Here is a 25,757-nt window from a genome sequence, read left to right as displayed (position 1 = left end):
TTAATAGTTACAGTATTTTAGAAGTGAACCATGATATCATGATAGGATGTAAAGAATTAGAAGAGATACTGGCCGGGCGTGGTGGCTAATGCCTGTAATCCCAGCACTTTGGGAGGCCGAGGCGGGTGGATCACCTGAGGTCGGGAGTTCAGGACCAGCCTGACTAACATGGAGAAACCCTGTCTCTACTAAAAATACAAAATTAGCCAGGCATGGTGGCGCATGCCCGTAATCCCAGCTACTAGGGAGGCTGAGGCAGGAGAATCGCTTGAACCTGGGAGGCGGAGGTTGCAGTGAGCCAAGATTGCACCATTGTACTCCAGCCTGGGCAACAAAAGCGAAACTCTGTCTCAGAAAAAAAAAAAAAAAAAAAGAATTAGAAGAGATAATGAAAGAGTTCCCTGTTGGCCTCCAGGCCATTTATGGACTCGAAGTGTGAGGAATTAGTCCATAAGGCAGACTTAGAGATGAGTCATGCATTTCTTCCTTGGCAAGTATAATGTCTGAATTTAGAGCTTTAGAGGCAAAGAATTACATTGGATTAAGTTCCTAAAATACAAGTTCTGTATTTCTTTTTTTTTGAGAGGGGGTCTTGCTCTGTCACCCAGGCTGGAGTACAATGGCAGAATCTCAGCTCACTGTAACCTCTGCTTCCTGGGTTCAATTGAGTCTTCTGCCTCAGCCTCCTAAGTAGCTGGGATTACAGGTGCCTGCCACCACACCTGGCTAATTTTTGTGTTTTTAGTAGAGATGGGATTTCACCATGTTGGCCAGTCTGGTCTCGAACTCCTGACCTCAGGTGATCTACCCACCTCGGCCTTCCAAAGTTCTGGGATTACAGGTGTGAGCCACCGCATCCGGCTGTATTTCTTTTTCTATCACATTAATACCAAAGCTGATTAGCTTCTTTATACCAAGAGGGTCCAGTTTGCCATAGAGGAATATGGACTTTCTCTTGGTTTGTGAGAAATTTGGATTATGTCCCATTGAACCTCAAAAACAAGATCATAAATAAGAAATAATAGTAACTAATAATAATTAAATGCTTTATGTACCTTATGTACCTTAATTCATTTAATAACTAACGTTTACTGTATACCAGCAACTATTCTGAAAGCTTTACATGTATTAACTGATTTAGTGCTCACAGCTGCTCTATGAGGTAAGTACTGTTATCATCACCATTTTACAGATGAAGAAACTAAGCACAGAGAAATGAAATCACTTGCCCAAGATAACACAGTTGATGAAAGGCAATCAGGATCCAAGCCCAAGCAATATGGTGGCAGAATTCATGGTCTTAACCACTCTGCCAGTGATTCTTTGTGTGTGTCACAATCACCTGACAGGCTTGTGAACACATAGATTGCTGGGCCCAACCACAGAGTTTCTAATTCCAGTAGGCCTGGAGTGAGGCTCCATTATTTTCATTTTTAACAAGTTCCAAAATGTGGCTGCTGCTGTTGCTGGTGGTCCAGTAAGAGAAAGGCTTAATTATAAGTATACATTTTCTTTTCTTCCCTTTGGTGCTGTTTTTTTTTTTTTTTTTTAGTCTCTTGTGATTTCTCCGCTATTTTCCCCATTTTATAAAAACATCTTTATAAAGAAAGAAAAAGTACAGGTGGAGGAGGTTTAAAAAAAAGGTGGAGTTTTGGAGTTGTCTCCTGTTTCGCTTGGCCAACTGAAGGAAGGGGACAGAGGCAGGTTACTGGAGCCAGAAAAACTGTAGGCCTCACTGTTCCAAGTTGCCTGATACTTTGCTTCCTAGGGAAAAGAGAAGTGAAGGGAGCCTAACTGATGTGATGGGGCAGGAATTCTAAATTTGTGACACTTTGCAAGCTGTTTATGTGCACTAGGTTTGAACCCAGCTACAATTCAATGTAGAAGTTCTTGGAAACTGGCATGTCAGCTGCCCTAGACAATCTGCACATTAACTTCCACTCTAAAAACTTTTCCTGGCTTGCCTTTGCAGAGTGTGAAAGCTAGGTGATGGCGGTCCAGTTTTACAATAAGGGCCAGCTGTGCTTATGTGTGCTGATGTTACTGTCACAAAGATTTTTCCCTTGATTTGATAAAAATCCTGCTGAGCCACACTCAGTCTTCATTGTTGAATGAACTGGTGTCAGGGAGTTCTCCTTTGGCTTTCGTAAAGGTCATTCTTTGCTCACTTCTTTTTTAGTTCACAGCTACATTTTTTTAGGCTTCATGTGGTATGCTGGTTATGCCAAAATAAAGAACTGGATCAAAGACATTTCATGTTCATAAGGCTGAGGACCAATCTGTCTTTTCAGATCCAAACTGCTAATAGATAAAGGACCAGGGAGTCTCTATCTCCATAACCAGCTCACTCCTAGAATCCTAAGTTGCCTTCTATAATAGTGCTGTGAACTTAACCTTTTGAAAGGTTTGGTTTTTATATCCAGCTTTTTGTTCCATAAAGCTTGCTCCCAGGGTCTCTGCCAGATGTACTAAGAAATCCAGCTTTGTCCTTATTTCTTCTTCCTGGGGACCATTCCATTGATCATGGAGTGGTAGGGGTGTGGAAACAGCAGAAGTCTGGTTCACATTCTCTATCCATTGTCAGGTCCAGCTGGCTGGAATCTCATTGTACTTTTAAAGGACAGACATACCAGCTTCTAGCTTTTTGACATGATTCCTCAATGTATTCTTCCCAAATTTATGTAATTGTCACACAGTTATTTAATAAAATCAAAGTAAAGTTAGCCAAAACATCTCCCTCCCCAGCATCTTCCCATCATCACTTCTGCTGCTTTTTCCTTTTCTGTATCTCTGCTTATTGAGTGGCTGATCAGAAGTCTGTCCTCAAGAGCTTGTAATTCTGTGTTTCAAATTAGATATTTTATTTGGATCCTACCCATATTCTTAATCTTTTTCATTGAGTTAACCTCATTCTCTCTGTTGAATTACTATATCCACAAAGAGCAGTTCTTATGATGGCTAATTTCTGATTTATGTTTCTGGTGCTTGTGATAGTGATTCAGTAGATGATTTTATGCACAAAGAAGGAGGTTGTATGCTGGGAAAAGAAGGAAGAGATAGAAATAAGTTAGATGCCGAATATATAAACTGGTAATTGAGATGTCAATTCTAGGCCAAAATCTAATAGATTAGCAAACCAATGAGTTGGCAGTCCTTAGAGAAGTAGAAGGGAATCATTTAAGCCCAGCACTGATTCATGAAAAAAGTAAGTTATGCTAGACTAACTTCATTTCCTTTCAAGGTAGAATTACTTTGGTAAGAGAAGACCAGGGGACAACAAAGGAATTACTGTAACTAGGTTTCCCCAAGGCATAATGAAATCTTGTGAGCACAAAAGAGAAATGTGAATGTGGTAATACTATCATTAAGAATATTTGGTGACTGGTCAGGTGTGGTGGCTCACACTTATAATCCCAATACTGTGGGAGGCTGAGGCAGGTGGATTGCTTGAGCCAAGGAGTTTAAGACCACCCTGGGCAACAGGTTTGAGACCATCCTGTCTGTAACAAAAATACAAAAAATTAGCTGGGCGTGGTAATGTGCACCTGTAGTCCCAGCTACTTGGGAAGCTGAGGTGGGAGGATTGCTTGAGCCCAGGAGGCGGAGGTTGCAGTAAACCGAGATCATACTACAACACTCTAGCCTGAGTGACAGGGTCTCAAAAAATAAAAATAAAAAAAATTTGGGGCTGGGCACAGTGGCTTATGCCTGTAATCCCAGCACTTTGGGAGGCCGAGGCGGGCGGATCACCTGAGATCGGGAGTTCAAGACCAGCCTGACCAAAATGGAGAAACCCCCTCTCTACTAAAAATACAAAATTATCCGGGCATGGTGGCACATGCCTGTAATCCCAGCTACTAGGGAGGCTGAGGCAGGAGAATCGCTTGAACCTGGGAGGCAGAGGTTGCAGTGAGCCAAGATTGCGCCATTGCACTCCAGCCTGGGCAACAAGAGTGAAACTCCGTCTCAAAAAAAAAAAAAAAAAAAAAATTTGGTAACTAAATGTGCAGCTGTACCCAAACAATAAATCAAAGTTTGAGAATTAAGTTTCTGGGACTCTGTCATTGACTCATAGTTCCCAATGTTTATCAATGAATTTATTCATTCATATTTATTTACGTGCCTAGTATATGCTGGGCACTTAGGTATCTGGAAGACACATGAATCCTGTTTTAAGATAACATGAAGTAGGAATTCCGTGGAATAATGAATACCTGGGATGACAGGCAGGATTCACCGTGATTTAAATAGGCTAGAATAATGAATCTAATTCATGGAATTTAATAGGGAAAAACATAAAGCCTTTCACATGAGTTCAAAAATTCAAGTATAAAGAAGACTTTAAGGGTTTAGGTTGACTTTAAATATAATAGAATTTAACAATAGAAGGACAGGTGCAGTGGCTCACGCCTGTAATCCCAGCACTTTGGGAGGCTGCGGCGGGAGGATCCCTTGAGTCCAGGAGTTCAAGACCAGCCTGGGCAACATAGTGAGACCTCATCTCTACGAGAAATGAAAAATTAGCCAGGTGTGTTAGCACACACCTGTAGTCCTAGCTACTCAGGAGGCAGAGGTGGCGGAGGGATTGCTTGAGCCTGGGAGTTAGAGGTTGCAGTGAGCCACGATTGTACCACTGTACTCAGAGTGAGTGACAGAGCGAGACCCTGTCTCAAAAAACAAAACAAAAACAAAAAAAGTTAATGGAATAAGAACTGCCAAAAACGCATGTTATCTTGTGGGAAAATGTTCATAACTTATTATCAGATGAAAAAAGCAGGTTATAAGCATAGAGTATGGAATCATTCTGTTTGTGCAAGGGAAATACACAGAGGAAGAATATACGTCAACATGCTGAAAAAATGTAGCAGACGTCTTTGGTTATTGGATCACGGATGAATTTCTCTATGCCTTTTTGTCTCTCAGGTTTTAGGCATTGAGAATATAATGCTTTGATTCTTAAAAAATTGCTTTGGTTTTGTTTCATTTTGAAAAGGTGAAAGGGTATGTAGCCGCTGCTGGTAATTTAGCCTTGGGGGAGGGGAGGAAGATTTGGTAATCTTTCTCATTCGTCAGTGCTCACATCCAGTGCCTGAACCATTGCTCCTCTCTGGTAATCAGCATTATTAGTAAACCCCCACTTCCCCACAGGAGCCAGTCTGCCCAGAATTAGAGCATTCTGCAGCGGGATTGGTGTGGAGCAGCAGGCTTCCACCATAGGAAAGTCCCCTCCGGCAGGGGCCACCGTGCAGCCGCTCTCTCTGGTGGGCGAGACTGGCAAATGGACTTTACTCTCCTGCTCACACATCTGAGTGATTCTGGCATCTTTTTTTTTGGGTCCAATAGTTTGGCTGCCCTCATTTATTACCCAGGTGATCCCACATAGACACAAAACTTGGTAAAGGCATTGTAAATACTGCTTTGAAGTAGTATACTTCTTCTTTCTCAGAAGCAGTGCTTGTTGTTTAGTACCCTTATTGGTTCCCCCGTGCCCCAAAAGCTTGGGTTCACTTTCCATGGGAAGAATGTTAATAATAGCTAATGTTTACTGAACATTTATTATGCATGCCATGTGCTAAATGCTGTACATAGATTATCACATTTAATTTTTAGACCAACCCTAAGAGAGATGGAATTAATTTTTATTCTCATTTCACAGCTGAGGAAACCAAGGCACAGAGAGGTTAAACATGTTGCTTCTAGTGGTAGAGCTAGGATCTGAACCTCGCAGGCTTGCGCTCGATCTCAGCCTTAGTCACTGCGTTGCTGCCTCCCCTTCTGCAGGTGGTCCTGTGCAGACCCATGGTGTGGACCCAGAGTGCAAGGCCTCCTGAATTCTCACTATCTCAGTGCTTGCATTGGGTTTGATTCCTTCCCAGCACCCAAAACCTTTTATTTCTTTTTGCCTTCTTTCTTGGCTTATTTCTTTAATCCTTTCCCAGGAGACTTTCATCCTCTCAAGTAAACAAATTATTTAAAAGTTTTTAAGTCCTTTCACCCTGTTCCCAAGCAAGGAGATCAGCTTGCACTTATAATTTCATGTAGTTACGTGCTTTTTACCTAGCATCAAAAGTTCACATAGCTTTTCCAGATTATTTCTGAGCTTTTCATTATCTCTAACACCATCCCTATTATACTTTAACTCTTCACATAGAAGAACCATTTCTGTATAACTCCATAGGTTCAAAACAGGAAAAGCAGAAGAGAATATACTCTTATCTCAAGGTGTAAACTCAAAGGTTAAAAAAAAAAATTAATTTCTTTAGTATCGTAATTTTTAGAGATCACTTAAAAGTCTTGTTCTAACACATAAATAAGAATCAAAGCACTTGTCACCATGAGTGTGAACTAACTCACTTAAATAATGTGTCCATCTAACTCACTTAAATAATGTTAAGCACAGATTTCATTTGGCTAGCTGTCAGTGTTCCCAGTCAGCAGTTACTGACAGTTATTAACAGTTATAGTTAATTTATAATTTACCTTTTACATTAAGATTTCTTAGTAGACTGTTTCAGTATGTATTAAGTTTATATCTAAATGCAATTCAGCTTTTCTTTTTCACTAATGAAAGTAGTTATCAATCATTCATTGAATGCATTTCATAAACAGATTTGTTCTTTACAGAGCCTCCACTGTGCAATTTCAGTGCTAAATTTAACTATTATGACCCTTGACTCTCTTCTAACTACATTTGACTTTGATTGTCAATATATCATCAAGCTCACTTTCAGAGCCAACCATTCTTTCTGCCTTTCATCCATAGGACTCATTTACACCAAGATTGTCACTGTCCTTGCATTTCTCACTTCTTCAGACCTTCATGCCAGTTTACTGGGTCATTCAGACTAACATGATTTTCATCAGTAATGTTAACATATAAGCTAGCTCCCCTTGATTCTGCCTAAGATCTCCTGGGCTTTAAACCACTGTGTTAATGCCACCTATTCCAGAGTCCTGCTATTCCTGACATTTTTTAACCTCCTCATTCTTCCTGTGGACTCACCTGACAAGTCACTGCTCTAGATCATGAGCTTTTAAAAAGTAGGAACTATGCATTTTTCTTCTTGGTAGTCCGTAAGCACCTAGGAACAGTGTCCAATAAATGTGGATTGAATTGCACTGAAATGAAATAACTACATAGGCATGTATCTTTACATATGATCCCAGTATTGCAAAGTACAAGAGAGAAAAAGTTATTTTATAGCTAAAATCAGGAAATTATAAAAACAGGAAATAATAACAAGAGTTTTAATGAAAGATAAGTGAAAATGCTATAACTTTTTGTTTGCATGTTTGTCTGTTTGAAATTGAGGTATAATTACATAAACTAAAAAAATCATCTATTTTGGCTGGACACAGTGGCTTACACCTGTAATCCCAGCACTTTGGGAGGCTGAGGCGGGCAGATCACTTGAGATCAGGAGTTCGAGACCAGCCTGACCAACACAGTGAAACCCCATCTCTACTAAAAATACAAAAATTAGCTGGGCGTGGTGGCGCACACTTGTAATCCCATCTGCTTGAGAGGCTGAGGCATGAGAACTGCTTGAACCCAGAGGAGGAGGTTGCAGTGAGCAGAGACCATGCTACTGCCCTCCAGTCTGGGTGGCAGAGCAAGACTCCATCTCAAAAAAAAAGAGAAAAAATATATATATTTTAACTGTTCAATTTGATGCGTTTCAGCAATTTTATATATCTTTGTTAACCACCATGCAACACAACATACAGAACATTTCCATCACACTTCAAAATTCCCTTACCTCTTTTTCCAGTCAATACTGCCCCTCCCCGCTAATAATCATTCTTCTGACTCCTCTCACTGTAGGTTTGCTGTGCCTGTTCATGAATGGAATCATACAATATTTGTCCTTTTGTGTTTGGCTTCTTTCATTCAATACAGTGTTTTTAACATTCATCTGTTTTGTTGCTTATATTAGCAGTTCATTCGTTTTTATTGAGCAATACTTCATTGCACGAATGCACCACAATTTATTTCTCTAATGATAGGCATTAGGATTGGTTCCAGTTTTTGACTACTATGAATACAAATTCAATGAAAATTCTTTTTTTTAGCCACATTTTTATTTCTTTTGGGTCAATACCTAGAAGTAGAATTGTCCTGTTGTGTAAATATATGTTTAACTTTATAAGAAACTGACAAGTAGTTTTCTGAAACGATTGTATCATTTTACACCCCCATCAGCAATGTATGAAAGTTCTAGTTGTTCTTCATGCTCACTAACATCTGATATTGTTGTCTGTTTGATTTTAGTCATGTTAGTAGATGTAAGATGTTAGTTGCATTTCCCTGATGAGTACTGATGTTGAGAACTTTTCATTTGCTTGTTAGCCATTCACATATTTTCTTTTGTAAATTGACTGTTCCAATCTTTTACATGTTCTTAAATCTCATTATTTTTATTATTTAAATCAACAATTACCAATAGGGCATTTTTATATTTTATCACTAGAAATCCTTTGTCACATATACATACCTATATTGCAGATATTTTTCCTCAAAGGCATGTCTTGCCTATTCATTTTCTTTTTCTTAGTGATGTCTTTTGATGAGCAGAAATGTCTTGATCATGGTAGTTTTATAGTAGTCTTGAAATCAAGTGATGTAAGTTCTCTTTTTCAAGATTGTTTTGACTAATATAGATTCTTTGATTTTTCCATAATGTGGAAATCAACCTTTCCTGCCACCAGAGGTATGCTAGAAGAAAAAAGAAAAGAAAAAAAAAATCAACATGTCAGTTTCTTCAACAACAAAAACAAAGCCTGCTGGAATTTTTATTGTGATCGCTTTGAATCTGTAGATTGATTAGGGGGTAGTTTCCAGTTCTGGCTACGTCTTTATCTGATCAACCTACGTGATAAAATATAAAATACAACTATTTAAAGGCACTGGAGGGTGAACAAAAGCTGATTGATACTGGAGATCAATCAACATTTGAAAGAAGGGAATTGCCAGGGGTGAGTTTTCTGGGTTTTTGTTTGTTTTCTGTTGTTGCCTTTTCACTTAAGGACAAGTCATAGTTTGCACCACATGGAGCAGATAAAACTTGCCCCAAAAATCTGCAGTCTAACTGGCTTAGTGAACTGGAAGATGGAGTTCAGGACAACCACATCTGCTGTAGAGAGAGAGGGGAACTCTAGAAATGAGACATCTCCAGAAAAGAGGAGCCTAAATTCTATGTAGAAAATGTTCCCAAATCTCTGACTGACCCCTGACTAATGCATATGCAAGACATACTTCAAAGCATGCAGGTAACACAAAAAGAACTGATCTGAGCTGCAGCCCACTGAGGAGAAGAAAGAGTTGCAATTTGAGTTTCTCCAGGTTAACCATCTACTTAAAACACATACACACACATTCTTTAGAGTGACATAATACAATCCAGTCTCTACAACGTATCATTCACAATATCCAGGATACAATGTGAAATTATTCAATGTAGGAAGAAATAGGAAAATATGACCTATCCTCAGAATAAATGATAATCAATGAAGACCAATCCTTAGAAGGCCCAGATGGTAGAATTAACAGACAAGGATATTAAAGTGACTCTTATAACTGTGCACAAGGATGTAAAGGAAAATATGCTTTAATGAATGAAAAATACAAAATATTGACCAGGTGCGGTGGCTCATGCCTGTAATCCCGGCATTTGGGAGGCCGAGGCGGGCTGATCACCTGAGGTCGGGAGTTCAAGACCAGCCTGGCCAACATGGCAAAATCCCATCTCTACTAAACATACACAAATTAGCCGAGTGTGGTGACACATGCCTGTAATCCCAGCTACTTGGGAGGCTGAGGCAGGAGAATTGCTTAAACCCAGGAAGCGGAAGTTGCAGTAAGACGAGATCATGCCACTGCGCTCCAGCCTCTAAAGTACAAGAGTGAGACTCCATCTCAATAATAATATAATAATAAAGACAGATTTCCAAATGGAAATTGTGAAACTGAGAAAAACAATATCTGAAATACAGAATAGACATTCTAACAATATTGAGTCTTCCAGTGAGTCAACATGGTATATCTTTGTACTTACGTAGGTTTTGTTTAATATTTTTCATTAATGTTCTATAAATTCAGTGTAGTGACCTTATGTATTTTCTATTAGATTTATTCTTAGGTATTTGATGTATTCTCATGATATTATAAGTTGTATTGCTTTTTTTTTGAGACAGAGTCTCTCTCTGTTGCCCAGGCTGAAGTGCAGTGGCACGATCTCAGCTCACTGCAACCTCTGCCTCCCGGGTTCAAGTGATTCTCCTGCCTCAGAATCCCCAGTAGCTGGGACTACAGGCACCCGCCACCTCTCCTGGCTAATTTTTGTATTTTTAGTAGAGACGTGGTTTCACCATATTGGCCAGGCTGATCTCAAACTCCTAACTTTGTGATCTGCCCACCTCAGCCTCCCAAAGTGCTGGGATTACAGGCATGAGTCACCGCGCCCAGCCGAGTTGTATTGCTTTTTAAAATTTCATTTTCCAATTGTGTATTTCTAGTATATAAAAGTATGATTTCATTTTGTTTATGGACCATGATTACTGCAACTTTGCTACATTTATTTATTAGTTCTAGCGTATCTCTGTAAAGTTTATAAGATTTTCTATGTAAACAATCATCTGTCAATGAATAATATCTTTTTTTCTTGTCTTAAACTGGCTAGGTCATCCTTTACTGCTGTTGAATAGAAATGTTTTCTAGTTTACTAAGAGTGTCTGTCAGGAAGTGGGTGTTGAATTTTGTCAAATGCATTTCATGTCTAACAGTATTAATATATGACTTTTCTTCATTCTCTTAATGTGGTGAATTATATGATTGACTTTTTTTCTAAAGTTACCCTTGCATTCCTATGGTAAATGCCACTTGGCCATGATATATTATCCTAGTGTATTTGATTGGTTGATTCATTAGATAGATAGATTTTATTAACTAATACTATGTTAAAGTTTTTTTACGTATCTGTGTTCATCAGGCATATTGGTCGGAAAAGACCAAAAGAAAGTAATTTTTTTTTGTACTGTCTTTGTCAGATTTCTGTATTAGAGATATGCTAACCTCATAAAATGAGTTGGGAAGTTTTTTTTTTTTATCTGCTCTTTTTTGAAAGAGTTTGTGAAAGGATGGAATTATTTCTTCTTCTTTCATAGAATTCTTTTTTTTTTTTTTTTGTGGGGAGGGGGAGAAAAGAGTCTCACTCTGTCGCCCAGGCTGGAGTACAGTGGCACAGCCTCCACTCACTGCAACCTCTGCCTCCCAGGCTCAAGCGATTCTCCTGCCTCAGCCTCCTGAGTAGCTGGGATTACAGGCACCAGCCACCACTCCCGGCTATTTTGATATTTTTAGTAGAGATGGGGTTTCAACATGTTGGCCAGACTGGTCTTGAACTCCTGAACTTAAGCGATCCACCCACCTCGGCGTCCCAAAGTGCTAGGATTACAGGAGTGAGCCACCATGCCTGGCATAGAATTCATTTTGAAATCATCCGGGCTTAGAATTTTCCTTCTATGTAAGAAAATATTAAGGTTTTTAAAAAGGTTTGATTACAAATTAAATTTTTAAAATATGTATTACAGCAGGTCTGTGATTCTCAAAGTGCTGTTATTGGACCTGGGGGCTGTGGAGAGGTTGGGAGGAGGGGGGATCCTCAGGACCCTTTGAGGAAGGCAATAGAGTCAAACATTTTCATAGTGATACTAAGACATTTCTACTTTTTTCACTGTGTTGACATTTGCACCGATGGTACAAAAACAATGGTGGGTTTTGTAAAACTGCTCGTGCCTTAGCACAGATCCAGGCAATGGCACCAAACTGTAGTAGAAGTCACTGTATTCTTGACCACCATAGCATTTTCACTTGAAAGAAATGCCAGTGCTACTTAAGAGTATCCTTCATAAGCAGTAATAATTATTTTCTTAAACTCAGCCCTGGAGTGTATATCTTTTTAATATTCTGTCTGACAAAATAAGATGTACACATAAAGCAATTCGGCTGCTTAGTATGTAATAGTTGTCTCAAGGAAAGGCATTTGTGACCCTGAACTTGAAAGAGCATCTGATAGACAAACTAGGGTTATTTGGATTTGGATATTTGGCAGTCGTTTGCTCAAAAGTAAACAGTGAGCCTATCACTTCAAAGAATACAACTGACAGTATTTGTTGTCAATGATAAAATTACAGCTTTTCAGGAAAAGTTTGACTTTTGGAAAACTTGTATCCACCACTGTGAGTTTGACATCTTCCTAATACTTGAAGATTTAAATATCTGTACATTTCACAAAGTGCCATTGAAGTGAATAGACTTTCTTGTAAAGAAATAATTTCTCCCCAGAAAGCACCTCCTTCATGGCCTTATAGTGCTTGTCATCAGAAGCACCTTTGGCATTTTAAGCAGCACACATTTTCTTAATACAAGATTATTCCTTTCATTTCTGGGTATTTAACACCCCAACCTCCACCTATTAAATGTCAGTGACACCTCCATCCCCGTCATTGTGACAATTGAAAGCATACTCACAGTTGCAAGCACCATCAAAAAGAGCAAGGGCATCCTTGTACATGGTAGCTTGTGTTTGGCTGGACTTGGGTGGAGGAGGCTGGGAAAATGGACCGTGGAATAACCCTCTGTACAAGTGTCACAGTCCTCTGCATATCTTTATGGAGAGTGCAACTTCCGTTGAGATTTTGCTTTACATTTTTCAGATTCCCTCCAAGTTCCCTAAAACCAGTATCCATTTGATGGAACAGATATTAAACCAGAGGAAAAGTATAGCTCTTCAATGTTTATTGGCTGGAGGTTGCAGGTATGCTGCAGGAAGGGCAGTTGTAGAGAAAAACATTTCATCCTGCAGTGCAACAGTATAATATAGAAAGTAAGATAAAGTTCTAAATGGATAGGCTAATAAGAGAATGTAGTATTTAGAAAAACTTGCAATATTGTTGCCTATTTGCTACATATGTAAAGGGGAAATACAGCATAATTCACTTTGAATCAGATGTTAAGCACAGAGCCTTCCCACAGCTAATTCTCTTGGCTCTGTATACTCTGTTGTAGAAGTAAAGTAAGTCAATTAGAAGATATTTACAGGGCCTGTGTACAATATTACGTTTTAGCATTGAGCAAGGAAAAACACTAAATTTTGGAGAGAATGATTGAACCTCAAAATTTTTGGTAGGAGTAGAAAACATTATTAGAAAAATAGAATTCGTTGAGGTTCAAGAATGGGATGGAATTTTGGATTGAAATGGAAAGTATGAGATGCCTAGAAAGGAATATTTAGATATATAAACTTGGGCACCAGAAATCAAGGAAAGGCCAAGTTATGGTACACCTGGCCTCTGCTGTGTCAATCATTATAGCACTTGCATACTGCAAACCCCAAGGCTTGTGCTTTAAGTGTGAGATACCATGGGCTGAGTAACACCCACTGTAACTCAAAGCAAGCAAGTTTCTCGTGGCACTTAATTACATTACACAGCTGAGCATTTCTACTCGCACCCAGTGTTGCACTGTAAAAATTCCTGCCTCTTTGCTAAAAGCCTCTACTTGCTTGAGAAACTTCCTTTTGTGATTTGTAGACTGGGCTTATGTTACTGATGAGATTAAAAACAGATTTCATTATAAAAGTTTATGATGTTCCAGTCCTTTCAATATGTGTGCAGTTGGAGGAACACATCCTTTCTTATCCATAATTCCTTATTTGATCTTCTCTTGCCCACTATCCTACCCTTTATATATCCACAGACCCCCCCCCCACCTTATATTCACACACCTGCAAACCTGTCCATGATCATCCCCACATAAAGGGGCCTGGTTTGGTTTCAGACTTTGATTTCTGATACACAAGAAGGCATTAAAGTGAATGTCTCCTGGGGATATTTGTTATTAAAACAGCTTTTAGCAAATTAACCAATCTAGCCAGTGAGATGAATTCTGATGTAAGCTTCATAGTTATATAAATCCTGTAAAATCTAATCACTGAGTCTAGATTGCTTTCTGTAGCTAGAAACTTCTGTAACCAGCAAAGCAGGAACAAAAGCAGAATCACTGTTGATGGGCTTTCTGAACTTTAGTCCAGTTGTAACTAATAGTTTCATTCTGGATTCAAAGCAGCACCTGCCCTAATTGGTGTGGAAATCTCAAGGTTAGCCAGCTAAAGCAGTTTCTTCTTTTTCACCTGTTTCTTTCCTTTGTATTCATTTGTTCACTGGATCAGCCCACTCCTGCCTTGAACCTAGATACCTTTCTTGGCGGCTCCTCCTTTCGTTCACAGCTCATTCTGTTCCTTTAGTTGAGCCAGTAGCTATTCAGTAGTTTTGGCTGTTTTATCTTCAGTAAGCTTTTCTCTTCCCTCACTAATGAGAAAAGAGATAATAGATTCCTCAGGCTCCTCCTTTCCTAACGATGTCATCCTGTTTTACTGTCACTCAGCACCCTGCTTTGTGAATAATGTTAACATTTCACTAATGTATTGAAGTATTTATTTATATTTGATCAGTGCTCACCATATTTCTCCATACCTCTAGAAGTCTCTTGGGAAAGATCATGCCCTTTAACTGTCTGATAACATGCACACTGAGGCACTTCAAGAAGGATCACTGGAGATCAAATGTCGTACTCAGAAAACTTAATAGATAAGCTCTGAGCTTTTTGGTGTGTTCTCCAAGAAGATTAGCAGATGGTATACAATTGAGCAACTGAACTGTGGGAGCCAAACTGTGGGAGGAGATGAGTAAGGGATGTGACATATCAGAGGTGAGATTATGGGATAGAAAGCCTTTCATCCATGGGCTTCAGAATACAGTTCACAGACTTACCCTTAACGAGAGATTTGGAAATCTCTCTGAGAGTTGGGAGACCAAAGCAGAGGCCCGACCAGGTTGTGAGGGAGGGCACAGGCAACAGAGGAGCATGGACTTCTGAGCTTGGCAAACATTTCACTTTGCTCCCTCCGTCAGTGCTCTGTTGAGTCATCAGGACCCAGGCTACAAATAACCCCACGTGGCTTTTAGGTGAGGACTCTGGAAGGTCTGCGTAGCCTCACTCCAGGGTTACTACACCTCTGTCATTGAAATGACTTTAATGACAAAGGAAAGAATAACACTGATTTAAATCACTATGAATACTTCTCTTAATTTAGGCAGCCTTTCATTTTTCTAAGCCCCCTTAATCAGGGTTTGGAGCAAGGTTGTTCATTATGAAAGTCTTATGTTTCTTCTGTGTCCAATTTTCTTGTCACTGTACCTAAAAAGGAAAAGAAATACAGTGTAATTAAAGACGGTACTAAGAAGAATAACCACAAGTGTTAAGGAGATGGAAGGGCTGAAAAAGTGTTCTCAAAAGAAATGAGACCTTTGGAAAATCATACTAAAATATATTTAGCATAAAATTTACCATTTTAACCATTTTAAAGTGTACACAATTCAGTGGCATTTAGTACATTTATACTGTTTTGCAACTATTAGCCACCATCTGTCTCCAGAACTTTGTCATTATCCCAAACTGAAGCTCCGTACTCACTGAAAAATGACTTCCTATTCCCTAATTCCGTAGCCCTTGATAATTACCATTCTACTTTCCTTTTTGTGTGTGTGGTTTTCTTTTTAATTATCTTTAGTCTTGTGATCACACATAATTTTAAAATTTGTATATATCTTCATTACTTTAATCCTTTGAAGTTGGCAAAAGCACCATTCCCAATCACAAATACATAGTTCTACAGTTTTATGTTTCTGAATAGCTGTTTAAGGACAATCCTAAATTATAACTTAGTTTGACTTAGATTGTAAAGAATTCAAGAGTAAAGTTTAACTTGCTACTATTTTAAAATCATGTGACCTTATAGATCTATAAGATGTGAGAGGTGTTGAATAATCTTTAATATTACACATAAACCACACTAAAATGCCTTTCAATAAGTAAAAGGAACCATTTTAAATACAGGGAGTTATAATTAGATTGGCATAGTTAAGGCCAAAACTACAGACATTGCTCCCTTATTTATCTTCAACCCTTGCCTTTAAGAGGCAAATGAACACAAAACACAGGTGAATCTTGCTTGGTTCCAAGACAGTGAAGGAATTTCCCCAGTATATAAATATATTCACATAACCATTTATATAAATCTAAATATAAAACCAGTCTCCAGTAAGTTTTAAGATGGCACTCACCATCTTTGTGAAAAGTTGAACATTACTAATGAAGTCTAATCATATCTTTAGAAGGGGTAAACAGTGTTACCATTTACTGAATTGGAATTACTATTAAAATTAAAAAACTGAACATATTCATTTAACCACAAGCCAGTCTTAGTTTTAAATCAGGACTGCCCAACAAAATATTCTGTCAGTCATTCATGATCTGAATTCTGGTGTATGAGATCTATTAAAGGATGGTCCACATAAAAAAGTCATGAGACATTTCTGTTTTGTAATAAATAAAGCAGTGGCCAGTTATTACTCATTAGTAGCTTTTTTTGAGATAAGCTATTAAGTCTGCCCTTTCTTCCTTCTTCTTAATGCCGACAAAGATCATTTTTGTTCCAGGGATGTACTTGGGATTCTCCAAATACTCCATCAGTGTATCCTCTCCCCAGGTGATGCCTTTGTTCTTATTGGCGGCTGTGTAAGATATCTAGGGGCCTGACCTGTCTTCCGCCCGAAGAGACCATGGAGATTTGGCCCAGTCTTGTGCTTGCCTCCCTTTTCAACGGTGTGGCACTGGGAGCACTTCATAATAAAAATCTTCTTGCCTTTCTCAACATCACCCATATTTAATTCTCTTTTTAGTCACTGGCGCAATGAAGACTCCCGCTCTAAAGCCGGACCTCCCCACTCTCTCACCATTCTACTTTCTGTCTTTAAAATTTACCTAGATAGGTACCTCACATAAGTGGCATCATATAATATTTGTTCTTTTGTGACTGACTTATTTCACTTAGCATAATATCTTCAAGGTTCTGTACATGTGCTGCAGCATATGTCAGAATTTCCGTTCTTTTTAAGCCTGAGTAATATTGTATGTAGATTCATCTGTTGATGGACATTTGGGTTGTTTTCACCTTTTGGCTATTTTGCACAATGCTGCTATGAACATTGCTGTACGGTTATTAGTTTTGATTTCAATTCTTTTCTGTATATATCTACAAGAAAAATTGCTGGATCATTTGGTTATTTTGTGTTTCACTTTTTGAGGAACCCCTGAAGTGTTTTCCACAGTAGCTGTACCATTTTACTTTCCCACCAGCATTGCACAAAGGTTCCAGTTTTTCCACATCCTCAGCGACCCTTGTTATCTTCAGGTGTTTTGTTTTAATAATAGCCAGCCAAATGGGAATGAAGTAGTATAAATGGGGTCTTTTCTACTGGGAAAAATGATCTGAGAGGGGAAATGTAGGAGGCTATAGTTGTAAAGACTTCTGCTAGGAAGTACACAGACATGGTCACCAGAATCTAGAATTTGGGGCTGGGTGCAGTGGCTCACGCCTGCAATCCAAGCACTTTGGGAGGCTGAGGTGGGCAGATCGCTTGAGCCCAGGAGTTCGAGACCAGTCAGGGCAACGTGGTGAAACCCCCATCTCTACAAAAAAAATTAAAAAATTAGCCAGGCATGGTGGCACACACCTAGAATCCCAGCTTCTGGAGGATCACCTGAGCATGGGGAGGCTGAGGCTGCAGTGAGCTGTAACTGCACAACTGGGCTACAGATTGAGACCCTGTCTCTAAATAAATAATTTGGGCAAGGAAGATAGTCAAAGTATTTAACAAATACTATAACATAGCATAGATACTGACTATTCAAAAAGGCCACCGGCCCTTCGCCTTCCTCAGGTGTACAGATTGTCAGCCTCAGTGGGGACCACATGAGGTGAATTTGGAATAATAAAAAAAAGTGTCTTCCCACACCATTTATGTTACCCAGTGATAGGAACATAAGCTCAAATATAAACAGCTTCTAAAAAATATTTAGATATTTAACTGATGCGTGGTTGAGAAAAAACAAGAATTCTGTGTGATGAACCCTTTTCCTTTTGAAGTTGATGTTAGAGAAGATGATCATGCGTCTGTTCCTACCTTAAGTTAGCCCCCCATCCTGCATTGGAAGCTCTCTGGACTCTTCTTGTAGGTCCTCTGGCAATCACAGGGGAATGAAATTGCTATTTCAGTTATTTTACGTCCAGCAAATATTTATTGTACATTGACTATGTGCCAGGCCTTATGATACGTGCTAGGAAAAGAAGAGAGTGCAAAGCAGACCCTGTCCTTGTCATGATGGAGCTATGGTTTAGTGGAGGAGTCAGATAATATCACACAAGTAGATTTGTAATTCCAAACTGTGCTTGGTTCCATACAGGAAAAATACCTGAGATATTTCTCTCCTTTCCTCTAGATTGTTCATACAACCACTCACTCTAAGAAACCTGCTTGCTTTTCTCTTCAGGAGCCTCCAGACAGGGGAATTTGCCTGGGAAGGAGAAGTAGAAAACAACGTGTACAGCAAGGCTACAGGGGTGGTCCCCCAGCACAAGTATCACCCCACAGCAGGCAGCTATCAGCTCCATTTTGCCCTGCAGCAACTTGAACAACAAAAACTTCAGTCCCGGCAGCTCCTGGACCAGAGTCGAGCCCGGCACCAGGTAGTTCAAGATAAGTCTTTTCCATGTGTTACATCTTCCTGCTGTTGGTAAAAAAAAAAAAAAAAAAAGGTGAATGAATGAGAAATGTAGGATTAGTTTTCCAACCCCGTGCCATCCTGGCTTGGACAGCTCATGGGGAGTCTACTCATGAGGAAAAACTGTTCTGGAGCCATAACACTGGCTTTGCTTGCAAGTGACGCTTAACCAGTGTTTGACATGTTTTTTTTGTTTTGTTTTGTGTTTTTTCATTTGAATGCTTCTATACAAAAATCTCTATTGTGGTGTTTACCCTTTCTGTTGTATGATCTTAGTTTAGTAACCTCCCATAGGGTCTGATTCTAAGATACCTGAAAGCTTGCATTTTAAGCATCTTTATTTCTAAATGTTCTATTTTCTTGTCTTGATATACTTGGCATACATGCGTGATATTACTCATTATCTAACAAGATTTTCAAGGAATAAGTAAGTTGCAAATTCTTCTGGTGGGAAATGGACATATGTTAGCATGCAGGTCATCTATAAATGATAGCTATTCATTCAACAAATGTTTACTGTGATTCTATTGTGTACTAGCCACTGTTTTAAACAGTGGGGCTATAAGGTGACTGTAAACACAAAAATCCTTGCTGTTGTGGAACTTATGTGTAGGGAGATGTTGATTCGCTACTCACTGTCTATAAAATTCCAGAAACTCCTGAGTGAGGGATCTATATAAGTATATAGCACTAATGTATTAGTATGGCCCCAATTGTAGAGAAAGGATCACCTCATCAAAAATTCAGGAGGTAAATTTTTCTTGGTGACTCACATAGATCATTAGATGATCTGTGTTCTACAGTGGGGTTATTGGAATGAATTAGTACTGATTCTATAAGCTTTTCTGACATTTGGTTATGTGAAGAAATAACTTCTTATCAGTTTGCTCTCCTGATCATTTTTTTCTTATAAAAATGTAGTACATAGTGTGCATGAGTTTGTGCAAAATTATTATTTACTCAAAGACTAAAGCAACATTTCCCAAAGGTTTTTTCCTCTAAGTAAAACAATTATTATTATAGTCTGTGTTATCTTTTCAACTACCACGCATAATAAAATGTCATTTTATTATTTCAACATAGTTCATCACTTGATCATCTTTACCTGTGGTAGTATACTCTGTACATTATATTAATTCATCATAATTGAGAAATTGTAAGTGCCGGCATTTGCAAAGTAGTTCTTTAGACCATTTTTACTGGAGAAACATAAGATTTCTTAATCTGGAGAGCATAGAGTATAGCATCTCATTGTAATCACCACATCACTTTCTGTCATGTAAAATTTTCTTCATTTGGAAAATCTTGGGGTCTTGGGGATAGTAGACACATTTAAGCCAGTTTGCATTTTCACAATTCCAGATACAAATGTGTGTCTTAGTTTTTTTGTTTTTTAAATCTGTGTTCTTAAATTCCTTAAAGCTTTTTAAACTTTAAACTCCCTGTCATTCAGAGTACTTGAGAATGCCAACTTAATCAGATACTGGATAGTGGAAGTATCACTGTGTAGCCTGAGGATCAAAAAACTACTTATCAGGTCCTTGGCTCATTACCTGGGCGACAGAATAATTTGTGCACCTAACCCCCGCAACACGCCATTTACCTTCATAACAAACCTGAGCATGCACCCCTGAGCCTAAAATACAAGTCAGAAAAGAAAACTCTTTGGCTCTAAGGAATCTAGACAGTTGGTACCTTTTAAACTATGCTTCAGTACCTTGAAATGGAGGATGACTGGGGAAGGAAAGGCAGTTTTGTTGATTTTCGCTTTTAGAAACTGCTTCATTTTTAAGTCCTTCTCATACTTTTGATTAGCTTCCAGCAACTCACATTCCTTTGAAAATTCAAAGTAGTGTACTACTATTCTTGTGTGGAATTTCTTTTCACTGAGGATTATACTGGTTTAGTTTCACTGAATTATGAAGTATATGGAAATTATGTTTTTTAGAAACTGTCAGAATATCTGTTTTAGTGAGGAGGCAGAACTCCCAAGAAGGGAGTTATCTCGTTCTCCTGGAGAGCAAACAGAAAATCATTCGTCATAATTGTATACGTGTGTATAACATTATTTCTTCTCCCCCACACCCCGAACCCGTTCTTCTAAACCACAGCTGATTTAGGTAAAAATGAGTAAGGGTGAAGTTTCTGGGACTATAGAAGAGAGCTAAAGTAACTAAATTCCATTAGCTTCAAGAGTTTATAACTAATAAAATAACAAATAAGATATTAAACATTCTAACAGGAAGAATATGTAGAAACTTAGAGCACTTTATTTTAGAGGGTACTTAGAATCATTCCACAGTGGAAGCAAAGCCCTGCTAGATTTTATGCCTTTGTAGCTTAGCTGTGCTAGATCTGACCATTATAGTTATCAATAAATTGTTGATTGAAGCATGGTTTACATTCTCAGTATTCTGTATTTCTGTCCTTGGGTTACCCTTTAGATAGCAATGGCACTTTTCTGATGAACTCCTTGCACTTGGATTCATTTTTCTAAAGTGTAGGGAGCCATTGGTATAACTAACAGTGTGGTTAACTGCCTGTTTGAAAGCAGCGGATAGAGTTGAAATCTGATTTACCTAGCATTCATCCATAAAAGAGGCCTGTTTATGGAATGGGATGTTAAAGGAGGCCTTATATTTATCTTATATCATATTATATTATGTTTATGAACAGCATCTTTCACATAGTAATCTCCTAATAATGTCTGGGAAAAGTTCATGCAGCCCTTCTCTCATTGTATACATAGGAAGTTCTCCATTCTTTTCGGCCTCCGATCAGAACACTTAGATATCCAACTTATTGAAGGTGTTAATTTCTGCTTATACTCTGATTCGGGATATGAGTTTGGAAATGGACATCTCTCAGTATTCATGGGGAATGAGCTTTGATCTTCATCTCAGTATAGCATTGTACTCATAAATCTAGCAATTGTCATATACTTAATCCACCCCTGCAAAAGACTGATCCTGTGACATGAGAGTGAGAGAGGAAAGTCACCCAGAGCCAATGGCAGAAGTTTTCAGGAACAGAGATACAAGAAACTTGGTGTGATCCAGTCCATATGATAGAGAGCATAATAAACAAAATAAGACAAAATTGAAACAATGAGCTTTTACACACTGATGGTAAAACCAGCAGTTGGAAAAACATTGTTTTAAGTCAGAGCAGAGGTCAGCAAACTTTTTCTGTAAATAGCCAGATAGTAAATATTTTAGGCCTTGCAGGCCATAGCATCTCTGTTGCAACTACTCAGCTCTGCCGTGGTAGAGTGAAAACAGCCATAAACAATATGTAAATGAATGAGAGTGGCTGTCTTTCAACAAAACTTTATGTACAAAAACAGGCAACAGGCTGGATTTGGCCTGTAGGTCCTAGTGTGCAGACCCGTAGTAGACTAGAGTAACAGAACCATTTGAAGGGCTTGTTAAAATAATTGTTCCTCCATCCCATTTCTGATTCATTAGGTTTGGAATAACCTAATGAATAGGCAGAATCCTCCCTTTTTGTTTTAATGGTAATAGCCACCACTTAAGCACTTGCTGTGTTCCAAGCATTGTTCCGGGTTCTCTATACACATTAACTCATTTAAAAATGAATTTCAGGGCCAGGTGTGGTGGCTCATGCCTGTAATCTCAGCACTTTGGGAAGCCAAGGCGGGTGGATTACAAGGTTAGGAGTTCAAGACCAGCCTGACCAATATGGTGAAACCCCGTCTCTACCAAAAATACAAAAATTAGCCGAGCGTGGTGGCACATGCCTATAATCCCAGCTACTCAGGAGGCTGAGGCAGGAGGATCACTTGAACCCGGGAGGCGGAGGTTGCAGTGAGCCAAGATCACATGCCCCTGCACTGCAGCCTGAATGACAGATTGAGACTCTGTCTCCAAAAAAAAAAAAAAGAATTTCAGGATGGTTGGGGGAAGTACAGAATCTCAAGAGTTAGGAATGATCAAACAAATCTGTTATATATTGATACAGCCCAATGCATGTCTTCTAATTCCGTCTTCCTTCTCCTGCTGTCTTTCTGCCCCTGAAGGAGAAGGCAAAAAAAACACTTTTCTTTCAGCTGAGTCGGGGACTTTCTTGGGCAACAGTGACTACTGGTGACATCAGCATGAGTAGCTCTCCATGCTGGGGTCTGTGAGGAGGGCTGCACCGGCTGTGAGGCCCGACTGACCTGATTCTAATTGCAGACATTGAGCTGATGTTATTCTTGGCGCAGGACAGAGCGATTACTCAGTAGTTTCTGTTAAAGTGATCCTTTGTTAAACTTCTGCTCCCAACCCACTCCCTGCTTCCTTCCCTCCCACTCTCTTCTCTGCCTCATCCACAGTGAAAAAGAGCCCCAAAAGCTGAAAAATTAAGGACATTTTGATGGCCAACACAGAATTGCCGAAGTTTCCTTTAACAATAATGGGAGAAAGGAGAGATTTTAAATACATCATCTTCACTGGTTCCGGCCTCTTTCCAAACCCTTTCAATTTTTAGTAGACTTGATTTTCAACATTAGTAAATAACTCAAGGTGGGAGAAAACTGTGCTAAATTTCTCTCATCCTTCTGCCCCATCTGTTCTTTACTTCTCCCTTCCCACCATGCCCAAGTTTACCAAACTAATCTGGATTCAATAATCCTAGCAGAAACTAATGTTCCTATAACAGGCGGGACTGGGAGCAGCTCAGTGTTCACATCAAGAGGTCTTTCAGTTTGCTGGTAACATCTTGAGTGCAGTGTGTAACAAGCTTTTTGCTAATGCTATGTGTGTATATGCACAATCCCACAGGTGTGGAAAGGATTCCCATATAAACCAAACCATGTCTTGTTATTTTGCTCCTAAAAGTTCATTGCATGTGTCTAAAAAAATTCTGCCTCCTCCTGCAGGAATGAATTCTGTTTCGCCAAGCCTTCAGCTGCTGTGTGTTTGTGTTGTGGAGGAGGGGAGGGGAAAGAAAGAGAAATTCAGCAGGCACCCTGTCTTTTTCCAAGCAGCTGGCAATAACATGCTAGCTCTTCAGCGTGGCACAAAGAGCAGGCGAACAGTCTAGCCATGCAGGAGGTGTCTTGATACATCTTTATAATGGTGTATCAGAGAGGAAGGTTGGACGGGGGGCATGAGAGGGGAGGAGTGTGTGTGTGTGTGTGTGTGTGTGTGTGTGTGTGTGTGTGTATGTATGTGTGTTTAAGTTCCGGAGTGTGTGTGTGTGTGTGTGTGTGTGTGTGTATGTGTTTAAGTTCTGGAGCATATTGACTCTGGAACTTAATGTCATAACCTGTTGCTTCTTTGTATTTTTGTTTGTTTGGTTGGTTCTTTTGTTCTATTTAATTTTTCCACTTGACTTTTATCAGGAACTCATACTTAGTGTCTAGCTTTTAATTATTACTGATTTTCCTAGGACCACTTGATTTAGTAGATTTTGCCAAGCCAAACTCTTTTATTCTTATTGAATGAAAATACATAGAAAATACGTGAAATAGTACTGCATTCAGTTGTTTTGGAAATAGGCCACTCTAGACAGGCTTTGGAGTCAGATAACCCACAGCTTCAGTCTTGGCCCTGTCTAGTCCATGACTTAAGACAGGTTATTCAAACTTTTAGAACCTCATTCTCCTTATCTCTAATTTGAAGATGATGATATATACCTGTGTATTATCATGATTGTAGTTCTCAGGATGTGATATTGATATTACCATATGTCAAACACCAAAGTGGCCATTTTTTTGTATTATCTCAGTGGATCTTTACAGCTGCCCTCTTATTAGCCTCATTTCACAGATGAAAAAGCATAGTATCAGTTATGTAACTTTCTCAGTGTCACATAAGTAATAAATGGTAGAACTGGGATTTGAACCCAGGTCTGTCAGCCTGCAGCATCCAAGCTCATGGCTATTATGCTATATGCTCCCTCCTGCTGCTAATAAGGCATTCAATAAACAGCAACTGTAAGTACTATTACATAAATTTTAACTTGCAATTTATACGTTCAACAAGTACTTTTTTTTTTTTTTTTTTTTGTGATGGAGTCTCACTCTGTTGCCCAGGCTGGAGTACAGTGGCGCAATCCTGGCTCACTGCAACCTCTGCCTCCCGGGTTCAATCGATTCTCCTGCCTCAGCCTCCTGAGTAGCTGGGACTACAGGCACACACCACCACGCCAGGCTAATTTTTGTATTTTTAGTAGAGATGGGGTTTTCACCATAGTGGTGAGGCCGGTCTTGAACTCCTGACCTTGTGATCCACCCACCTTGGCCTCCCAACGTGCTGGGATTACAGGCGTGAGCCACCATACCCGGCCAACAAGTACTTATTGACTCCTATGAAACCATGTTTGAAAAGTTATTATCAGGTGTCTTCACCAGTCTCCTACTATTCATAAGCACCATCTCAAAAGAAAAGTTTTCCTGCACTTAGGCCTAGATGTCATCCCAATTACCTCAATTCTTAATGAAAGAAATATCTTAATAAGGTGTTCTTGGGCGTAACCATCTTGGAAATGCCCATCCTTTACCTTCCCTTGTACTTTTATTAAGTAATAGGATTAGCACCTAACAACACATGCAGTATCCTGACGTTTGTTCTAGAGGTTTGGATAGTAGGAGCACTTGTATGGGTTGTTATTAATTCCTGTGTTATTAATAACACAGGAATGATTTTTCTAATTATTGTCCTTTCAACACTGTTACTGGTAATACTATTTTAATTTTATTTCTATGATAGGTGTTTTTCAGAAGACTCCCAGGAAACATGACAGGTGTCTACAAATGTGACTACCACAGATGACATGTTTGCTTAATTCATATTATGCTTGCTTTTTCTTTTTTTTTTTTTTTTTTTGAGACGGAGTCTCGCCCTGTCGCCCAGCCGCCCAGCCGGAGTGCAGTGGCGCCATCTCGGCTCACTGCAAGCTCCGCCTCCTAGGTTCACGCCATTCTCCTGCCTCAGCCTCCTGAGTAGCTGGGACTACAGGTGCCCGCCACCACGCCCAGCTAGTTTTTTGTATTTTTAGTAGAGACGGGGTTTCACTGTGTTAGCCAGGATGGTCTCGATCTCCTGATCTTGTGATCTACCCACCTCAG

At 39.3% G+C, this 25,757-nt stretch overlaps 1 protein-coding gene and 1 pseudogene across 13 annotated transcripts in view; one reads left to right on the top strand and one right to left on the bottom strand.

Moving 5' to 3' along the window:
* The window catches only part of TTLL5 (tubulin tyrosine ligase like 5), a 292,965-nt gene that overhangs the window by 189,689 nt on the left and 77,519 nt on the right, over positions 1–25,757 (top strand). For all 13 annotated transcript variants that reach the window (XM_058429488.1, XM_058429490.1, XM_058429486.1 and 10 more), the window contains one exon: positions 18,452–18,647. In XM_058429488.1, the coding sequence (XP_058285471.1) occupies positions 18,452–18,647 (196 nt within the window). The remainder of the gene's footprint in view (positions 1–18,451; positions 18,648–25,757) is intronic.
* LOC116456169 (cytochrome c-like) lies at positions 16,475–16,831 on the bottom strand (annotated as a pseudogene).

Source organism: Hylobates moloch, unplaced genomic scaffold (assembly GCF_009828535.3).
Source record: "Hylobates moloch isolate HMO894 unplaced genomic scaffold, HMol_V3 SCAFFOLD_16, whole genome shotgun sequence".
Classification (NCBI taxonomy): domain Eukaryota; kingdom Metazoa; phylum Chordata; class Mammalia; order Primates; family Hylobatidae; genus Hylobates; species Hylobates moloch.
This window is presented reverse-complemented; position numbering and strand designations above follow the sequence as displayed.